This window comes from Stylophora pistillata, chromosome 4, assembly GCF_964205215.1.
Source record: "Stylophora pistillata chromosome 4, jaStyPist1.2, whole genome shotgun sequence".
Lineage (NCBI taxonomy): Eukaryota > Metazoa > Cnidaria > Anthozoa > Scleractinia > Pocilloporidae > Stylophora > Stylophora pistillata.
This window is the reverse complement of record NC_142522.1, coordinates 4,357,501-4,377,165: the sequence shown is the minus strand read 5'-3', so window position 1 is coordinate 4,377,165 and position 19,665 is coordinate 4,357,501. Positions and strand designations below refer to the sequence as shown.

General features: G+C 37.7%; 1 protein-coding gene and 2 long non-coding RNA genes across 4 annotated transcripts in view; 2 read left to right on the top strand and 1 right to left on the bottom strand.

Moving 5' to 3' along the window:
- Positions 1 to 5,311: 5,311 nt before the first annotated feature.
- LOC111327067 (uncharacterized) lies at positions 5,312 to 15,333 on the bottom strand. 2 transcript variants are annotated; one of them, XM_022931165.2, is made up of 11 exons: positions 14,869 to 15,333; positions 11,524 to 11,593; positions 10,720 to 10,811; positions 10,460 to 10,517; positions 9,735 to 9,848; positions 9,106 to 9,207; positions 8,441 to 8,486; positions 8,070 to 8,156; positions 7,350 to 7,617; positions 6,518 to 6,817; positions 5,312 to 6,016 (listed from the first exon to the last, which is right to left on the bottom strand). In XM_022931165.2, exons 1-11 carry the CDS (start codon positions 14,964 to 14,966, stop codon positions 5,737 to 5,739), a joined length of 1,515 nt encoding a protein of 504 aa, XP_022786900.2. In that variant the 5' UTR covers positions 14,967 to 15,333; the 3' UTR covers positions 5,312 to 5,736. The 2 variants fall into 2 exon arrangements, with proteins under 2 accessions (XP_022786900.2, XP_088612448.1); XM_088756322.1 differs by lacking the exon at positions 14,869 to 15,333 and adding an exon at positions 12,345 to 12,427.
- LOC148732075 (uncharacterized) lies at positions 5,894 to 8,377 on the top strand. The gene is made up of 2 exons (XR_015999815.1): positions 5,894 to 6,030; positions 6,586 to 8,377. It is a non-coding gene; the product is annotated as an uncharacterized LOC148732075 (long non-coding RNA).
- Positions 15,334 to 17,744: 2,411 nt separating the features above from the next.
- The window catches only part of LOC148732074 (uncharacterized), a 7,260-nt gene continuing 5,339 nt past the window's right edge, over positions 17,745 to 19,665 (top strand). The window contains exon 1 of the long non-coding RNA XR_015999806.1: positions 17,745 to 19,649. This is a non-coding gene — a long non-coding RNA (uncharacterized LOC148732074). The remainder of the gene's footprint in view (positions 19,650 to 19,665) is intronic.

The window sequence follows — 19,665 nt, the reverse complement described above, 5'->3', positions numbered from 1 at the left end:
TTTCAAGCTTAAAGTTTTCGGCAACCATCAAGTCTACGTAGCTATGCTCGAGAGGTCTTCAAATGGTGAAGTAATTAGCTTGCAGCAGTTTAAGAGCACATATTGGGTTATCGAAGATCGTATCAGCTCCAATTTGTTTGTAGGTTGCGTCAGGGTTTCAGTATTACAAGCCCATCAGGGCAGTTAGTGGAATAGGGCTGTGCGTGATGAAAATGAACAGAAATGTGCAGATTGCGTGCAAAGAAGGTGTTTGAGCTTCCAACGGAATTTTATTCACTCGCCCATAGGAAAAAAACACTCTATACAAGACCCCACATACTTGTTAACAGTAGAATGAACGGAACGATGTAAAAAATCCAAGTGCAAGTGATTAAACAAAGTCCTCGAATCACGAGAGAAATACTTGCGAGAAGTGACTAAATGCTACGTAAGAAGTATTTTAAGAATATGTGACTTGTCTTGTATTCTTTCAGCCATATATCACTTTCTGTTGTAATATTATTGAGTTCAGTACTTGCTTTCTTGCATCTAAATGAGAGTAAAATGTCGTAAACCTGTTACATAGTGAGTATCATTTATTGTAGCTTTCAAACAAAGTGCTGGGAAAAAAGATAATAGAAGAGAATGTATCTAATGAATTTCCACAAAAATTCATCAAAACCGAGATATTTTGCTAACCTTTGCTTTAAGCTAAATTCTGCAAGCTACCATCATGGCCTGAGGGAGATTTCATTTAGGAATTGGACATGAAATGTATATTTTGGACCAGTTGTACACGAGTTGATATTCAGTTTGCCGTGAACTCTTTTAAGGGTTACGATTTTTTTCGTTGGGAATGCACAAGTGCACGAACAAATTAAGTGAAATCATTTTTTTTCTCACGTCCAACGCGCCTTGATTTAAACTAAGGACGCACTTGAAAAACAAAGACGGGGACTTAGACCAACTGAAAAGTGGTCACCTGCATAATAGTACATGGCTTAATCGTTCACCTTTTGCTGCAATCTTAAAAAATTACCAAGAAGTCGAGAATAAAATGTAGATAGACGAATCAGCTCCTTCGTTCAGAAGATACAAAAAGTTCCAAATTAAATTCTTTAACCTCCCTTGCCAACGGCAAATGACTTATGGTTGATTAGACTTGAAGAAAACTTACATGATAATGAAATGAAAGCGGGCAAGATCACAAGCAATTAGTGGGGTGTGGATTAAGGCGCTTTCACAGTTAAATTCATACGGTACTAGACAAAAGTAACGTCATGCTTGGTTATCTGCATGCTGTTTTGCTCGTGACTAAATTAAAAAACGTGCCCCTTTTTGAAGATTTGAAGAGACATGATACCCACACCCACTAATCCAGTTATGGGACAAAAGCAATGTAGTTTTGTTGTGTCAATGAGGATTCAGTAAAACCCATTAATCAATTCTCAACTGTAATTTAAGGGAGCAGAAGCCAACTGTTGCTAAGAGGTAAATAAACGGATCAATTTCAAACGTGACAAATACATGTCCAAGCTGAGGTGGGCGTAAATTGCAATATGTACAACACTGAAATAAAAATAGGACGACTGACGGCTTTGATTGTTATCCATTCCCGAACGTTCTCTTTTATCTCCTCACGTAGCAGCTTACGTGAGGATAGAAAATGCACGAGAGGGGCCTTGTTTTGAGCGTCTTTAACATACATGACCCTGATGCTATATTTAATGACCGATACTATATTTTTGACTAAAAATTTCAACTGTTGTTTAATTGGTTTCTCTGTTTACTGGCGCGAAAAGAGAGTAATACACTGAAGAAAACTCAGTTTTAGTAACTACCTACGAAACACTACACAAGAAAGGACGGAATGGAAAAAGTCTTACCCCGATTGGGATTTCTTTTAACGATGATAAGAGATGATAATACATTTGTCAGTTTTGAGAATTTGAGCGAACTGGACACAACTTAACATCAACTTAGCCGTAGGTACCGTATCATTTAACTTCTATGTAAACAAAGCTCTGAAGAACATCGCCGGATGTTTATGCAAATCAATCTACACAATTTTCAGTTGAATTTTGTGGAAGACCGAAGCTAAAAAAGTCAAACTGGCGAAGTTGATTTTTGGTACTGCAAGATAATTTCACAAAACAGATTTAATCTCATTTCACTGCACACAATATAAGATCTTTCTTTTAGTGTGTGTCGGTAGCACTTCTTAAACTTTGGGGGGGTTTTGTAAGAAAGAGTCAGGGTGATTAGTAATAGCATAGATCAAAGGATAGTTTATAAACAATAGTTCATAGTCCAACAAATATTCTTTGCTTGAGTTAGACGTTGGTTCATAAATGAGGACAAGCCTAACAAGGCACGAGGCAGTGGAATATCACTTAGTGTACACTGAAGCCTCTATCCGGCGGTTCCTTCCTGAGTTGTTATGAAACACCTACGTTGGGGTGAGGACCGAAGCCGACAAATGCCCACAGCACGCAACATACTTATCAACTCTGTAAGCTACAGTGTATACACCTCATTTTCACGAATATGAAAGAGCCTTTCATGCTTTCCGTGCTTACAAAAGGACTGTGGCAATCAGCACTAACTCCAAAGAATAACTGGAAAGGACGCGAAACGGCGCCGAAATGGTCATTGAAAAGTAAATGATCTGTAAATAAGCCATTGAGAGATGTTATCTATCCCACAACATAATACCACAAGGACAGGCAGTCTCGGAGCTACTTTAACTGCCAAACCAAAACCCATGCAGATAAACTAAGCTGAGTTGTTGCCTTTAGTGTTAAACCTTGAAAACGTTATCCCAGGCCATTTTTCAGAAGTTGAGTATTAGTAACTGGATACAAGTTAATGTAGGACCCTAGATATTATTCAAAGTCGCGGTTGGTAAAGTGTTCTCGGAACTGTGGGGGATATCTGTGGCGCCAACTGAGGTCTTTCGTGAACGAAAATTAAAGACTAGAAAAAGAGAAAGGTCAAGCTCTTCCTTTACTTGATCTCTCTTCCTATGCTTATTGCTTATGAAAGTGTTGGTTTCCTAGAAAGGTGGGCGGGTATGTATTGAATTGCAGGAAGATGCCGTCTCTTTTCCAATGAAGCTACCATCCTTTACACTTGTCTTTTCTTTTTTCGTTCTTTTTCCCTTCAATTGGATGTTTAAATAAGAACTGTCGCAGCCTTGCTCTTCTGGTCTATCCTTCAAACGATGAAGTCTCGCCACTTTTTAGGGATGATTTCTCGATTTTTCTGTTTCTACGCAGAAAGGAATCACTGTTTTAGATCCTATAGATAAGATACCAGAATCGTTTTCTTTATTTTGAGCGTTCGCGTAAACACTAGTATATTCATCTTAAGATATTAATCTTGTTTACTCCATTTTTGAGTGTTTTAACGTCATAGCTCACTTTAACCTTTTTCGATATTTCATTAGTTAAACCATTAATCTCTGTCGCTCAATATCAAAACACTATTTTTACATGGTGACATCTCAAACAAGTTTGGAAAAGGAAAGATGTATATGCTGTAGTTCAATTCTATCCTTGGTTCAAATTTTATTTTCCTTTGTTTCAAACTCATTATCATACATTAATATGATCGAGAACAAAGGAAAATAAAATTGGAACCAAGGATAAAATTGAACTACAACATATAAATTATGTGTACACTCCTACAATTAAATTGTGATTTCCTTGCAATAGAAAGTGCTCAATCATTTCATCATTACATTGTTAGCCACTAATTATGTTAAAAAGAACAAAGGGAGAGAAATTTCATTTTTGCAGATAGAACCTCTCCACCCGGCGCCAAACCCGCAATTGCTGTCTTGGCGCCTTAAAGCTTCCTCTTTGAACATTTACGGTGTTGTGTTATACCACAGCCTTCATAAAAGCGCATTGTCACTCCATATGATATCATAGGCTTTTGTCGAGTCATCATTAAGAGAAGGCAACGGAAGCACATGCGAATAAAACAATCAACCATCATAAGCACGAAAAAGATATTGGAAACCTGTCTGATCTCAAGATTCAGGAAGACGAATGACTCTCACAAATCCAAGAATATCAAACTAAGGTGCTTTTCTGCTCTGACTCGCAATATCCAAAGTCAATACTGTTTCGTCGGATCATTAGTTGGTTTCGAGCCTTAGGAAACTGGCCTCCCATGCGACAATAGAAATAGAGAACGTCTTCACCGTGCAAGTGAACAGAGAACGTTGGAGCAAATTCGTCGAGGGGCAAGCGCTGCCTTCAGGTTTCTGCACTGAAAAACTCAGAATGGATACCTATTCGAGGCCGAAATCGCCCTTGACGTATGTAAGCCACTTAGATTTACGCATAACTGAGAATCTCAAAGAGAACGATAAAACTAAAATATACCATTACAAGGGAAGTAAATGGACACAGCAGGTAAGACTTAAATCTCTACAAGTTCGCTATTTTTCTTTTGCCAATTTCTCGCGTGTTCCCCTCTTGTTTTGTTTTCGTCGATCTAAGTCAATGGTCAACGTTTTCTCTTGTCAACATCCGCTACCGGATGGGGTACGCACTCAATACATTTACCACTGGGAAATGCCACCAAGTGGTACTAAACAAAACTCAGTCAAAACAGTCTCAGTCAAAAAAACAATTGATTGTAAGAAAATATTTCATTTTTTAATAAGCATGCATTTGATCACGCTAGCCAAATTACCAGTAAAGTGGAAACAACACTTTCACCGAGGGTATATAAGGGGTTATACATAAATTACACACAAATGCTACTTTTGGAGCAGACACACTGCGTCCGTCGACAAAAAAGTCATCCCAGATTTAATTTCTCACTCTTTTTTTTTTTTATATATATATTTTCACATGTTTAACCCAATATACATGAACGGAAATACTTACTGCTTACGAATGAAAAGAAGTAAGGAAAAAATATAGATATATAGATGCGATATGGATTGGATCACAAACTCAAAAAACTCACATTAAATCATCTTGCACACTCCCAATGCCCCCCCCCCCTCCACCTTTAATTCCCAAGGGAAGCTAGAGAGATCTAGGATTACATCAAGAGAAAGTTTTCAATGGATGTCTTTTCAATGGGAGAAGTTCAATGTATATCATATCAATTTAGGTTTGATAAGGGTTTAATTTGCCATGACTTGTCAACTGGGTATGCGGAGATGCGGAGTTAGATTGCAACATTTCCTCTACTTGCTCAGGGGCAGGGAAAAGGGGGATGCCTACGGAAAGATGCCGGGTCAGAGGCTCTCACTCAACCTTTGCGGCTTTTGGTAACATGAAGTCATGTTATGGATCCTGATTGTTAAAAAAAAACTATCATAATTTTAATTATATAAATTGACCAGGTTTAAGCACATTTTGAGTGTGTCGTAAAACCAATTTTTAACATTGATGACAACAGAAATCAGACGGAACGAAAACATCAGGAACCAAGGTAAACTCAAAGTCAAGTAAAACCGAAGTTATCTCGGATTGCTTTCGACACTTAATTAAAAAATTGCTCTTCATTGGCAGACGATTATTTAAAAGTTAGTTGGAAAAAAACTCTGAACGGACTGTGAAAAAAAAAAAAAAAGAAAAAAACCAATGAAGACCCAGGATTGCGAAGGTTAACCAGGAGACTCAAAGGTAATCACAACTGCGTAGCTCGTTGACTACTTAAGATGTGTTTCCCATGGCGGCGTAACCAATCCGATATTAGCAATGAGGGCATTATGTACACGTGTACTCCTCAAAACGGGTGGTGTCTACTTTGTGTTCGTCTCGTGTACGCGTAAGGAGCTGAATTAGAGTCCTTATTCATATAGGTCGGTACTCCAAAAATATTCCAGGAGCTTCCAATGAATGGTGGTCTGTTACCAAAATGGGCCATAAACATTGTGCCCACGGTAAAATTTCCCGATGGTGTTATTCCACTTCGTTGTGTTGCTTGTGATGTTTCTTTTTTGTCAGTGATATTGGAGTTCTGATCCTGTGTGCCTTCTTGTGACGAAAATCTTGTCGAGGCAATTCTACGATAATAAAGGTACAGTGCATACTGTTAAGATTTACGCAGCAAAAGCCCTGAACAAATTTTCGAGTTACCAAATTTAATAAAAATTGTGCTATTTCGTTGTTCATCGTGTAAAAAAAGTGAAGGTTGTGAAAAATTTTTTAGGACGGGGGCCATCTACCCAGAAACATTTATAATGGTCGCAAAAAACAAAAAAAGAAATATCTCATTAGAAACAAAACACATAAAACAATAACAAAACAGACAAACAATTATAATAACAAAACACAAAAATATCACAAATAAAAACAAAAATAAATGAATACAACAAACAAAAATATATGCGGATGAGGCAAATACTTCCTCCTTTCGACTTGTTACATTTTTCACCAACTATTGCTGTCAGTTTATAACATATTACACTAAAACCTCGAAACAAAAGGCTATGAAGGCAACACACTACCCTTAACCTTTAACCACCCCATACACCCCACTAAGAACTATTTCCAGATAACTTAACTGTTCCTGCATTTCTGTTCTTTCTTGTTTCCTCTGTGTGAAAGTTTTTTCCATTGCTCCCTGTTCCAGGAAAGGATTTTCCACTGAAGTGAGATGCAGGGAACGTGCTCTTCCTCCGCTATTGTTCCTATAAAAGTTATTATTAACTTTCGTGCCCGTAACTACGACGTCTTTTTTCGTCTTTGGAAAGTCAGCTGAGTTCCCGCGGCTCGAGTGGCGGCTGTACGAAGTCGCGCGAGCCGCCAAACCACGTGACGCGTTGTAAGCCTCAGAGGGAACGCGATTGGTTGCATCTGGTGTTCTGATGTTTCACGAAACATAAGGGGTCAGAAAATCTTCAGAAAGCTAAACTTTAGTTTTGACCCGTGTATTGAAAAAGCGAAGGCGCAGATGGATCAATGATGCTGATGACATGGGGTCTCACTATAAAATTCAGGATAAATATTTCACAAGCACGCTATACCTCTCCTCCTCCAGAATGCTGTTACGCCGAAGAAATACCATTTATGAAGTGTGCTTACACAGCGAAATTCATACATACCTATATACTGCATTTTTACAGCAACATTGGATTAGTTCGGAAAAGTTGAAGAGTATTCATGAAAGTCAGTGCACCAAATGATTAAATATCGTAGAAATACATGTGTATGTAGCTACAAATGATCAGATCCTTGGTTATAACAAGGCTGTGGAATCCGCGCTGTTACGAGAAAAATTTCAGTATATGAAAGAAAACAACCCAACACGCACCCCTCCACTCAAGAAAATAAAAAATGATCACGAATACAACAGCACCGGTATAATTATTTATTAGGGGAATAAATCTTTCCTACCCTAACTCCATCGCCCTTGTCGTAGATCTCCGGCCCGCGGAGGAACCCCGTGAACCTGGTGCCGAGTTTCGTGATGAAGGCTTGGGCACTATTGAAGGAAGATTGATGTCTTGCAGTGAATTGTTTACTTGCTGCAAGGCTGATGGCTCCGATTCGACGCTGTGTACAGTGTCGTATGAACACTCTTTGCCACTGTTCGGTCGACTATACTGACGACTGGAAGAACACTGACGCCGCGGTAGCAGAGGTGGAGTGTCACCAGTTTGACCTGAAGACGCGAGAAAACTCACTATTTGCCGCACATTACTCTAAGGGAATTATCGATTTGTGGGATGAGCTCCAATTCTTGTACTCCAATCACAAACACTATCTTTGATAATTTCCACAAACTGTTTAGACTAAACACTCTTCAAGTATCGCCGAGACCAAAACGAATTCCATAGGGAATGGCTATTTCCATGAAAATCTTGACAGCTCTTTCTGCACTATTAAAGCCCCACCCCTCCCTCATTAATTTCAGATCAACCTTTTCCAATGACTGATCAAGGCAGCTAAAGACAAGTAATGACAACAGGGAGAAACGAAGTGGGTAAAAAAAGGAAAGTGGGCGTGGTCGAAAGCCAAAATTTGTACCTAGGTCACGGTAAGGTGATTTTCTCACAACTTAAAACCCAATGAACACGATTACAAAGATCGAGTGTCAAAACGGATTGATCATACTTGTTCTTTTGTATGGATGAACTGGGGGCCTCTCGGACTGACTGGCATTGGTAAGGCGATGACTTCGACGTGGTACATGACCAACAGCTACAAAAAAGGGACGATATGAGCAAAAAAAAAAAAAAAAAAAAAGAAAGAAAAATTGGCAGTTCAATGAAACAATAGTTACCAAAACGAAGATACAGGCTAGGCATGACCTTGTCCGCAGAAGGGCACAAAGAGGATTATACGAGAACGCGAGTGAGTGAAGGAACGAAGACGATCGAGAAAGTGAACAAATGTGTTAAAGTACTGTATATATGCTTTAAGATTTCAGACTAGTTATTTCACAATTGCTCTCTAGATCGACGGAATTGTAGCAATACTCTTACCCTGCAGATCCGAGAAGAAATGTTCATGAATCACAAAGTTGTTTGCCTGATAAGAAAAGGACATCAGAGTATTCAAAACAAAGCACGCTTAAAGTATGTTGAGGGGAATGCGTTTAACAAGTCTTACTCATCCTTAAAGAAAAGCGGGAGCTCAGCATTTGGTCAAGGTCATCTTGAACAATTTGTCGGTATCTAAATATAGTAGTCACCAGCCTCCTTTGCAGCCGGGAATATCACGCAATGCTCCAAACAAATGTCATGTGAAGAGAGAGTGCATTGTGCTACGAGACCAAACAACAGCCCTGAAGGAGACTAAGTAGCAATGTGTCGATCGATTTGGAGCTTCAACATCCCCCCTCCCTCCCCCCCTTTAGCAACCCCTCGGGCATTTTTAATTGAATGATAGTGTATGTGATCGATCAACGAACGTTGTAGAATTTAGCAAAGTCACGTGATAATTTGTGGTTCCGCTGTTGAGTTTTTCCTTACAAGCATCATTCTACGATGTGGAAATTTTCTTCTGTGCCATTTACTAAAAAAAGTGGACTCTTTATCTTCGAACACTTTCATAATTTAAAATCAAGACACCTGTGTGTTCTGCTGATTCAAACAAATTTGTACCGAAACTTATGACACTCCATAACGTATAGAAAATAGTGACTAACCTGTGGTATTGCATTTTTGAAGCCATGATATTTCTTTAGAAAAGATACAAACTTATGAGATGGTCTGTCAATAGCCAAATGATAAACCATTCTACCTTCCATCTGAAAGAAACAGAAAGCGTTTGCATCCAAAGAAGAGGTACATTGAAAATGGGCCATTCCATTTAAAATCCGCACCCCCCCCTATTGAAAGCTTTCCTGTAACACCCCTCCAGAAAAAAAAATTTTAACCCCCTTCAGAATTTTATGTAGCTATCAAGCAAACCAATTGAACCCCCTTCAGAAACTACTCATGAGCATTTCTGTTAAGGGTACTTTATGGCGACTCCTCTCAGAAATATGGTTCAACCCCCCTAAGAAAAAATAGAGCATTGACCCCCCTAAGAAATCCCAGGCCTTCAATAGTAGGAGGGTGCAGATATTAAATGGAATGGCTCAATGTGTCAAACTGTTCAAAGTCAAACAGCAACTGTCCACTAGAAAATTCCATTTACCTCACTAACATACCAATACCAAAGAAATAAGAATGAGATTTACACCATCTGCAGTACTGCTGCATTTACATTAGTACCCCTCAACATACCTACATTTCAGATTATAATTATTTTAAGTTTCTCCCGATACTGTACCTTCAACATATGTTCAAACAGCCTTTTGCCACAACCAGTTCTCTGACGAGATTCATGGATATAGAAATCCAGTACACACAGAGGATTAACTTCATAATGCACACTTTGCATATCCTAATGAGGTGCAATTACAAAAATGTCAATCATTGATAACTCAAGTCGAAACCGTACAACTTTTTCTCTTAAAGTTTCCAACTCCATAAACACAGACACATCACACATAACCAATAAAACAAATAAAGGCACAAACAACAATGACAAAAACAAGGACTAAAAAATTCAGTTTTGTCAGTTACTGTTACAGTAGTGATTCTAAGAATGGTTCAAAGCACAAATAAGCGGAATTCTACCTGATGTTTTCTCATATATTTCGAACGGAGTTTGTGTAATACAATCAAGGGAACACAGCAAAATTTTTTGTTTTAACCTGGTTTTATTTGTTGTTTATTTGCCACTTTGCATTTCCGCCATTTTTTTTTTGAGTATTGTCTACTGCTGATGCTTTGTATCGTAAGCAAGCGCCGAAGGCACGAGAGTTTTCTGAACGAGTCCCAATAAACTCTTGTGCCTTTGGCACTCGCCTGCAATACAAAGCATCAGCGGTAATCAAAACTCAAAAACAAAATGGCAGAAATTCAAACTGGCGAATTAACAACGAATAAAGCCAGGTAAAAAATAAAATTTTGCTGTGTTCCCTTGATAGAATCATATCAATCTTCCCTCACCATTAAAAACAACTTTTTATGACCAACTTTGAGAATCCCCACAACTGCTCCTTGGCCACTAGATTCCAAAATAAAATAAATAAAAAACCTCATTTTACTTACTAAACAGTATTTGTGTCACCACACGCAGCTTTGATTTTAATTTTCCAGTTTCTCACTTTTCTGGCAAATGTAACTCCCTCCCCCTTTTCACTTTTCCAGTTCTGACAACATAAACCTATCAATCATGTACGCTATTGATGATAATGATGGAAACATACTTATTTGCTGCTGAGTCCTTCATAATATAGAGCTTGTGATCTGAATGTTGCAGTTTCATTGCACTTGTAATCGGAGCTCTCAGACCTTGGGCCTTTGGGGAGGAAAGATTTGGGTTGAGTAAAAAACTAAAAAATCGAAATAAATTAATTTTTTTTAGCTTTAAAAGACATTTAATCATGACCCCCACCCAACCCCTCGTAATACTTCTAAATCATTACCCAAGTTAACTTTAATAAAAAATTTAATAATTTTAATCAATTTGAAAATCTCATAACTCTCTTAGCTTCACCATTTACTAGTCTCCTAAATTGATTAGCTCAGAATCAGTTGATTTCTCCTGTTTCTTATACCAAATTTAATCGGTACAAGTAATTTCAGACAATGCATTTGGTTAATCTTCTACAAACAATTACAACCATGTACACCATGTTTCCTGAGCTACAAGTGAGTAGCATTTTGCTGGGATCCTTGTTGCTCTTTTTATCAAATTCTAAATTCTTCACAAATCATGAAATTCCTTCCCAATTTTGAGTTGTGTGCCTTAATTATTGCAGTCAGTTTTGTAAAATCATTTCAATGCAAAAAAAAAAAAAAAACAGCAGAAAATCTGCAAAGATAGCATACATGTATAAGGTATATTGTATACAAACTCAAAACTCATGTTTTGAAACATGAATCCCTACCACACCTCGTCTTATGTCAGAGTGCTTAATTGTAACATGCCAGGAAAACAATATAATTAATTTTACCCAAACTTGTTTCAAGGAGATAGTTGAACTAATACTGCAATAAGCAATTCTCACCCTAGTGGAAGCTTCTCCCATGTGATCAATCACTGTCTTTAGCTGAGATTGCTTGTTTGCAAATTCATACCTTTTTAATGGAACAAAAATAAAGATATTTGGTACATTTTCCACTTTCTGTTAGTCATTATTTACAGTTTTTACATTCACTCAATATATGCATTATTAACCAAGCATGAGGTCAAGACTGACCAGTATCTTATATGGTAGTAAAAACCTTAAATCCCTAGAATAAGAAGTAAACGTTGAGCTAACCAAGCTTTGTGAATGGCTGACAGCAAACAAATTAACTCTAAATGCTAAGAAATCTACTTATGTGATATTTCAAAATTATAGAAAGAAGCTATCTTTCCAACCGACGATAAATATCTTTGACATCGATAAAATGTCATATTCACCATTAGAATGCAAGGATTATGTAAAATATCTTGGCAAACTCATCGACAAGAATCTTAACTGGAAAAATCATATTGATCTCATTGCTCTAAAAATTAGCAAATCCATTGGTATGATAGCTAAACTAAGACACTTTGTACCCCTTTCTATGATTGTCAAGTTATATGTCTCTTATTCTCCCCTACCTTACTTATGGAATTAGCTCATGGGGTCAAGCGTCACAGTCAACTTTGGATATTAGCTTCTTCTCCTTCAGAAGCGGGTAATTCCTTTAATAAACTTTTCTCCAAAGTGTGAACATGCTATTCCTTTTTTATTAATCTTAATATCCTGCCTGTTCATTTTCTTTATGTTGAATCTGTTTCTTGTTTAATGTATGATATTCAAAATAAACTAGCTCCTTCCCATATTCAAAATCTATTTACCTATATGTCTCAGATATACATTCCTACAACACCAGATCAGCATGCAACTACCAACAAATTTTATGTCATGTCTTCCTGTCTGGAACAACTTAAGAATTCTTTTCCCACTTTGGCATGCAGCTATGGAATGCCTTACCTGACAGCATTAAAAAATCTGCTCATAGAAATTTATTTAAAAAACAAATACATGAAATACTTATTAATATCTTCAAACAAAAGAACTTGTATCTTACACCATCATCAATTCTTGAAATAATTAAAAATTTGTAAACCCCATCAATCCTCTAGCTACAACCAATATAGTGAAGTCTTTCTATTTTCCTGTTATTATTATCATTAAAGGAATTTACTTTGAATTCTTAATTTTAATTTATTATTTAGCATAATTTGAACTACTGTTTTCTTAGTGTAATCTGAACTGCTGCCAATTCGAAATCCTTGTAAGTACTAGTGATAAGCCCAAGTTAATTATACCTACCCGCCTCGACTAGTTTTTAACTAATTGTGGGTAGGCATTTCTCAAATAGTAATTGTTGTTGTAAATAAATAAATTGTTGTTGTATGGCTGGACATTGGCATTTTTGTGGACCTAGACTTCATCTCAGTCTATGTGAAAAAAGAATGAGGCTAATATCCAGCCATCTTGACCAAACCAGCTTGATAAATAAAGGATTTATTGTATTGCAAAAAGATTCCCATTATTAAGAATTAAAAATACCCTGTTTACTTCTAGAACCGGGAAAGAAAGCCAACTGTGTTCATAGCACAACAAACTCACAAGAGTCGTTTCTGTTTTCTTTGTTTTGACTATCTTCTGCCGCTTTTTATGTTTCCATCACCAAAATTGTTAAAAAATTATAAATATAGTTCTAGGTCTAGTTTTTTTATGTGCTGAATCAATGTTAGTCTCCCTGGCAGCTGTTTTTAGGGTCGTCACGCAATGCTCCTCCCCACCAAAGGCTGTTCACAAGAGACACACATTCCTTTCTCTTTGTTACTGAAAACCAATAGAATGCACATTACTGTTATCGGCTACACCAATCAATTTCCTCCTTAGATTTGCTGGGCGGGTGAAACAAAAAACAGATACACACCTGTGCGGTCTTGCCCAAGTGGAAGTTGAATGTTACTCCGAAAAAGATATTGAATAGTGATACAAATTGCTTTATTTGTTCAGCTACAATCACTTCTAAACAACGTGTTTGTGTTTTTAAATCTGGTAGTACGGGAAGAAGCTCTGCTGACCTTCGAGGACTTATAAACAAGGCACTGGACATTGACGTAAATGTTTACTCTGATTTGGACATTGCAGTGTGCATTAAATGCTACAAGTCTTTGGTGAAATACCAAAAAGCGGAAGAACATGTCAGAGAGATAAAATTGAACTCAAGTCTGCTTATTGAGAGAGTGGCAAACGTTTGAAATGATTACTGCGCACTGAAAATATAAATCAATTAACACCTGTCAGTGGGACATCCATCAAAAAACATCTTTCATGTGTAAGTTTAAATGAATTTCCTACGACTTTTTCTTCTTCCAACTTAACTCCCTCGAGTTCAACCTTACCAAGGCTGACTTTAAGTCCAATTGGTAAACCACAAGGTTGTTTATTTGACAATGGTACATTTTCCCTCATACGAAGCGCTTTCGCCGCCCCATTTGTACATGTCAAATCAAGTCCAAAGATAAAACAAACAAATCAGCCAAAAAACGAAACAAAGATGAAGGTCATCATTGAGTATCCCAGTAAGAACGTGAACAAGACCCTGTCTGGTGATATGGAACTAATTGTAAAAACTTTGGCTCACGGTCCACCCTCAAGAATTGCAAAAACAGTTTGTTTGCTTTCTGAAGTAATGGAGAGGTACTTGGACCAGGTTTCCAGAATATGGAAGCCTGTTTCTTATTGGTAAATTTTAGGGAAAGGAATGTGTCTATCTCGTGAGCAGCCATTGGTGGGGAGGAGCATTGCGTGACGACCCTAAAAATGGCTGTGAGGGCAACTAGATCAATGTGGGCAATCCCAAGCAAGAAAGATGAGCCCATCTTGCCCACCTGGGTAGCCAATCAGAACACAGGATTCACTTCATCTTACACATGGGCACTGCAAGCAACATAATAATGCAAAATATCAACAGGTACATTTTGCCAGTCTTCATTTCTGCAAGCTGATGGGAAATTTATTCTTTAGGAATTAAAGTTTGCCAAACAACGAAGCTCTACAATTATGTTAAATACCGGTTACTTGGGTACAATCTAAAACAAGTTGGTTTGTTAACATTTACAGCTGCATAGTTTGGTTCAGTATCGTGCTTGATCCAAAGTCTCTTTTGCTAGGTTTCTTTCAAACCTCAATGGTTGATAGATATTGAACCAAGACTACAAACCTGAACCACACTTTTGTAACATGATTACTCGAGTGTGAATTTACGATTACCCGCAACATAGTTTAAATTCACATGGCTCCGTTATGTTATCAATGTAGAACTATAATCACAGGATAAAATCATCGATAGACACTGACCTGTCATTTTTAATTCGCGACCGAAATGGAGCTAACTTGTCGTCAACGAGTGTAATTGGATCGAGTAACAAGTCATTGATGTTAAAGGCAAACTCCATCTGTATTGTTCGGTTAGATTAACACCTCATACACGAAATCCGTGCCACACGTGTTAGAACCAGGCATCTTCACCATTGCTGAGACATCAAATGACTCTAAACCTGTCAGGAGAACATCGTTTCCATTTGCACCTCTTCGCCATAGCGACAGAGGTTGCCACTTGTTTCTTATCCGTTTAAAATTTTTGCGTGGGTCACTTCAGTGAAAACAACGTGACCTTGGGGTTAGAAGAGTCTCCAAGGCTAGATCGGTTCTTCGTAACGTCGTAAAGTCAATCTACGCTACTTTTGCCGGTGAATTCAGGCCCCTTTAGCAACCGTTGTTAACCTGTCCCTGTCGTCAAAGATAACAGGCCCATTTACTTGGTCAGCAGCCTCACACATGACCAAGTAGTATGTTGTGTATTGTTTTCGAAAATAGCCTTTCAGCTGCAGCAAACCTTTGAATTTTTAGCGGTTTTCGGCAATCCCTAATCTATCAAGGACTTTTTCGCAATAATTTTGGCTGTAAAATCTAAGTTTGCTCAACCCTTTGCTCTGACGGCAAGAACATCTTCGGTTTGCATAAGAATGCCGGCAGGTGACATATCACTTAGTGAATAAAGGCTGATAGTTTCTAAAGAAACTGTTTGGGGCTGCGTCAGTGGGGGTAACGAAATAATTTGGATATATAAACAAAGTTGAAATGATAAAAATCGTTACGGTGGCCAATTTATCATTTCAACTTTGTTGATATATCACTTAGTAAGATTGACAAAGTATATGCAGTCCGTTTATTTTCAGGAGAACAAATAAAGACATTAGTTACTTGAAGATGAATGTTTATTTGCCTGTAATAGAATAAGAATTTGTCCAACAGTGCTTATAACATTAAAGTAGTTTTCTTAAAATTTTTTCTGAGCCGTTTATAAATTGGATATATCAACAAAATTGAAATGGTAAATTGGCCACCGTAACGATTACAAAAGCTGACGTTTCGAGCTTTAGCCCTTCGTGGAAGCTTTTGTAATCGTTACGGTGGCCAATTATTTTACGATTTCAACTTTGTTGATATATCCAAATTATTTTGGTAAACCCATCGACGCAGCCCCAAACAGTTTCTTTAGAAACTATCAGCCTTTATTCGTTTATAAATTGTCTTGGCTACTTTCAACTCAGTGCTTCCAACTGCTTTCGACTTTTACCGAGGTTGAATGTTTCGGTGAATGCAGCTTCCGAATTAAGTCAGTGTCCGTTGTATCTGTGATATTTGGATATACGGCAATAAAAGCCTTCGATGTTCTTTGATTTCGATACTTTAATCCACACACTATCCACATGGCACCCAACGAGTACCACAACAACAACTTTCGCTAGGCATCACGGGATGCCTACAAACGTAACCTTTTAACACTTCCGTTACAATACACTTCAGTATCGATCCGACCGAAACTGAGTGTGGCTCTAGCTGTTTTCAGTGCGTTTTAGAATCATAAAAAAAAATTGAAAATTATTTCCTGAATAAACTGATACCAAACAGGAAACTCAAATTCTAGGCTATTTCAGTGAACCTGAATGTAATCTTACTGCATCTGCTTTAGCTCTTATTAAATTTTGATGAATACAAAGATCGTTTGCCATTTTTGCCTTGTTTATCTGTTACATTATTTCATAACAATAGAAGATAAACTTTTTAGGTATTATAGAGCCTGAGTATTCCGCTTACTACTTATTTTACTCCAATGTTTGAGTAGCTGTTCATTTTCTGTAATTGGAAATTTTAAAGTAAATAATATCCATTTCGCCACAGGTCTTTGCCTTGCTTCGTCGGTTCCTTTGTGGCCAAGAGAAAGAGAGAGAGAAAATTGGTTGTGTTGTACCTTTTCAAGTAGCCAGAGTAAAAGGTATCTCTCGGTAATGTGAAAATAGGCAACTCTTGATCTAATTGTAAAGTTCTGGAAGAGGTTTATGTGATCATAACTGAGTTTACTGGTTCTCATTTGTTGGTAATTTTCAAAAATATCCATATTTTTATATAGCCAAATGTATCGAGACATTGGAAAACGAATTATAAAAAAAAAAAACAAATAAAAGAAAAGTTTACCATCTCTTCTTCAGCTACCATGTAGGTGTTTTGCCCACAGAAAAGTTTAGTAAAAAAAGGTTTGAATCAAATAACGTTAAAAGCTAGGAGTTCCTTTCTTGAACACCATATTTCAAAAACCAGTTTAGTCCACACTTGCATAAAACTATCAACAAGCAATTGGCTTCGTGGGCAGAGCAAGCCAAATTAATCGAGACACGGAAATCTGAGTGTAAGTTTAAGTTTAATTAATTCGCCATAGGAATAGCAGGAGAAAGGAACAGAACTTTCGTTGCAATTGACATCTAACCCTTTTTTACCCACCCATCCCATCCGGGGAGGACATCCACAAAGTAATCTCGTGTGTGGGAAATTAACGTCTCCTACCCCAACCCTGCAGGAGACACCTCCATTTATCGTCCCTATCCGAGTAGACTAGAAAGTCTAACCATTTGCAGATATTATTACAAAGGCAGCACTTTCTTCTCAGTTAATTAAAGACCCTGAGTGTTGGTCCGGCCTGATTTGAACTCACGACCTCCCGCACAACAGTCCGGCGCTCTACCAATTGAGCTAACCGGGAGGCGGTTGATAAACCGGAAGATAAACTTTTTAGGTAACTTCGTCGCTCCTTATAGAGCCTGAGTATTCCGCTTACTACTTATTTTACCCCAATATTTGAGTAGCTGTTCATTTTCTGTAATTGGAAATTTTAAAGTAAACAATATCCATTTCGGCACAGATACTCAAAAATTAAAATACTCAAAATTAAAAGACCGTAGATTGTATCCTAAAGACCATAATGAAAGGAAATATTGTGTTTTTAAAGGGTTCAAAACTGAGTCGTTGAAGGGTAAAATGTTTATGGTGCTCTTGCTTTTTTATTCGTGGATCAAGTGATCTGAGAACTGTCAGTCCTGATTATTTCATATTTACTGTGGACTTTAACAGTGCGCACTGACTACAGACCAGCAGAAATATGAAACTATTGGTATCCCTGTCCTTCATTTTGCTGACATTGAGTCACTGTTGGAGTCAGCAGTGTACAATGGCAAACTGGTGGAGAAGTTTTGATACTCGAGGCTGGTCAACTTGTGAAATGAATACATAACAGGGTTTTATCGCAATGAAGTCAATGGCAATGATGATAAGATTTACTTGCTGGAGGAGGTCAACTGTTGCAAGGCTGCTGCACCAAACCACAGCACTCAAACCACCTGTATCGAAGCCGATTGGTGGCATCAGCTAGATTCGTGAGTGCTTAACTGAAGAGTTACGATAGTAACGTACACCCTAACTAAGGCCTAGCTCGCCATAGACTTTTTTTGGGTAGCTGAGTGGTAGAGCGTTGGAGCGCGAAATCCGAAGATCTGGGATTCAGTTCCTCATGGGCGGGACTCGGAATTTGTTCTTTGTCGCACCCTCGAGACAACGCAAATAGCTTCTCTTTTTTATTTTAGATTTGAGCTCATACTTTACTTTCTTCCCCCTTCCTATTCTTCAAATATTAGCCATAAACTGGCTTTGTATAACCGTCGTCTTTCTCTCCTCTTTGAAGTTTCCATATATGGGCAGTATGTCCAGAAGGTCATTATCTACAAGGGTTGTATCGCACCTGGGTTGACTGGCTCTACAATAAAGAAGAGGGAAAATGCTGCAAACCAAAACACCTTCCCAATAAATACGGAAAATGTGCTATCAAAGACATGGATGCATCTTTCCACAAGTAAGGTCTGACTGGTTGCGACCATGGGTATTACATGGCTGGGTTTTACAAAGGAAGATGCGAAGAACTACACTGCATAGACAAGGTCAAATGCTGTCAAATGCTTGAGCGTCAATTTTATTTCAGGACCGTTTTCTCCATAACATGTGAAGAGACGAGTGTCAACATTGAGTAGATCAAGAGCCATTTTTAATATTTTTTACTAGCAAAAGAATATTAGTAGTGAAAATCAAGCGGTTTTTGTCCACGGGCAATAAGAATCATACAACCTGAAAGATATTGAGGTTTTTACTTAAATAAAAACGCTTTTACTTTTCCATTTTCGCTACTGTGGAAACTGAGGTGAAAGAAAAATACAGCCATTTTTTTCAGCTTATTCTGTCGCGCCGGTGGGAAAAATCGGGATCCAAAGCTTTTTATCCTCCATGACGAAAATATGGACGACATACAAAAATAATAATAAAAAAAAGGACTAGAAAGAGAATAAAAAACGATGTGTCTTCTGCGTTATTGTGAACATTCATGGGAGATAGAAACCTCTATATCTAAGTTTTCATTTTGGAACTAACGTGAAAAGAGGTAAACCGTCATGAAAGTAGGCGCTGAGTGTAAAAAAACGAAAACAACTATTAGAACTTTAGGTATCTTCAAGCCCTTTTTTTTTAAAAGGTATTAATAAAATGATGTAATCAAAGGCGAACGAGTGTTCACCAAGTATACATTGATCTTACTTTTTGACCGGTCTGAGCTTTTACTGATACGCACCCCTCGTTCTTTACAGTTAGAATTCAGTACACAAACAATCCTTGCAAAAATGGAGCGACAGGTTTCAACCTTCAAGATAGTTATCATTGTGAGTGTAAACAGGGATTTTCTGGAGTTAACTGCGAAAAGGGTAAGTGGACAAATGT

Bases quoted from the DNA above. Each gene is read 5' to 3' on its own strand.
- LOC111327067 (XM_022931165.2), bottom strand. From the start codon at position 14,966: ATGGAGTTTGCCTTTAACATCAATGACTTGTTACTCGATCCAATTACA. The intron at 10,812-11,523 runs GTGAGAATTGCT...TCCTCCCCAAAG, and splicing joins TGGGAGAAGCTTCCACTAGG to GCCCAAGGTCTGAGAGCTCC. The intron at 8,157-8,440 runs GTAAGAGTATTG...CCTTTTTTGTAG, and splicing joins TTTCTTCTCGGATCTGCAGG to CTGTTGGTCATGTACCACGT.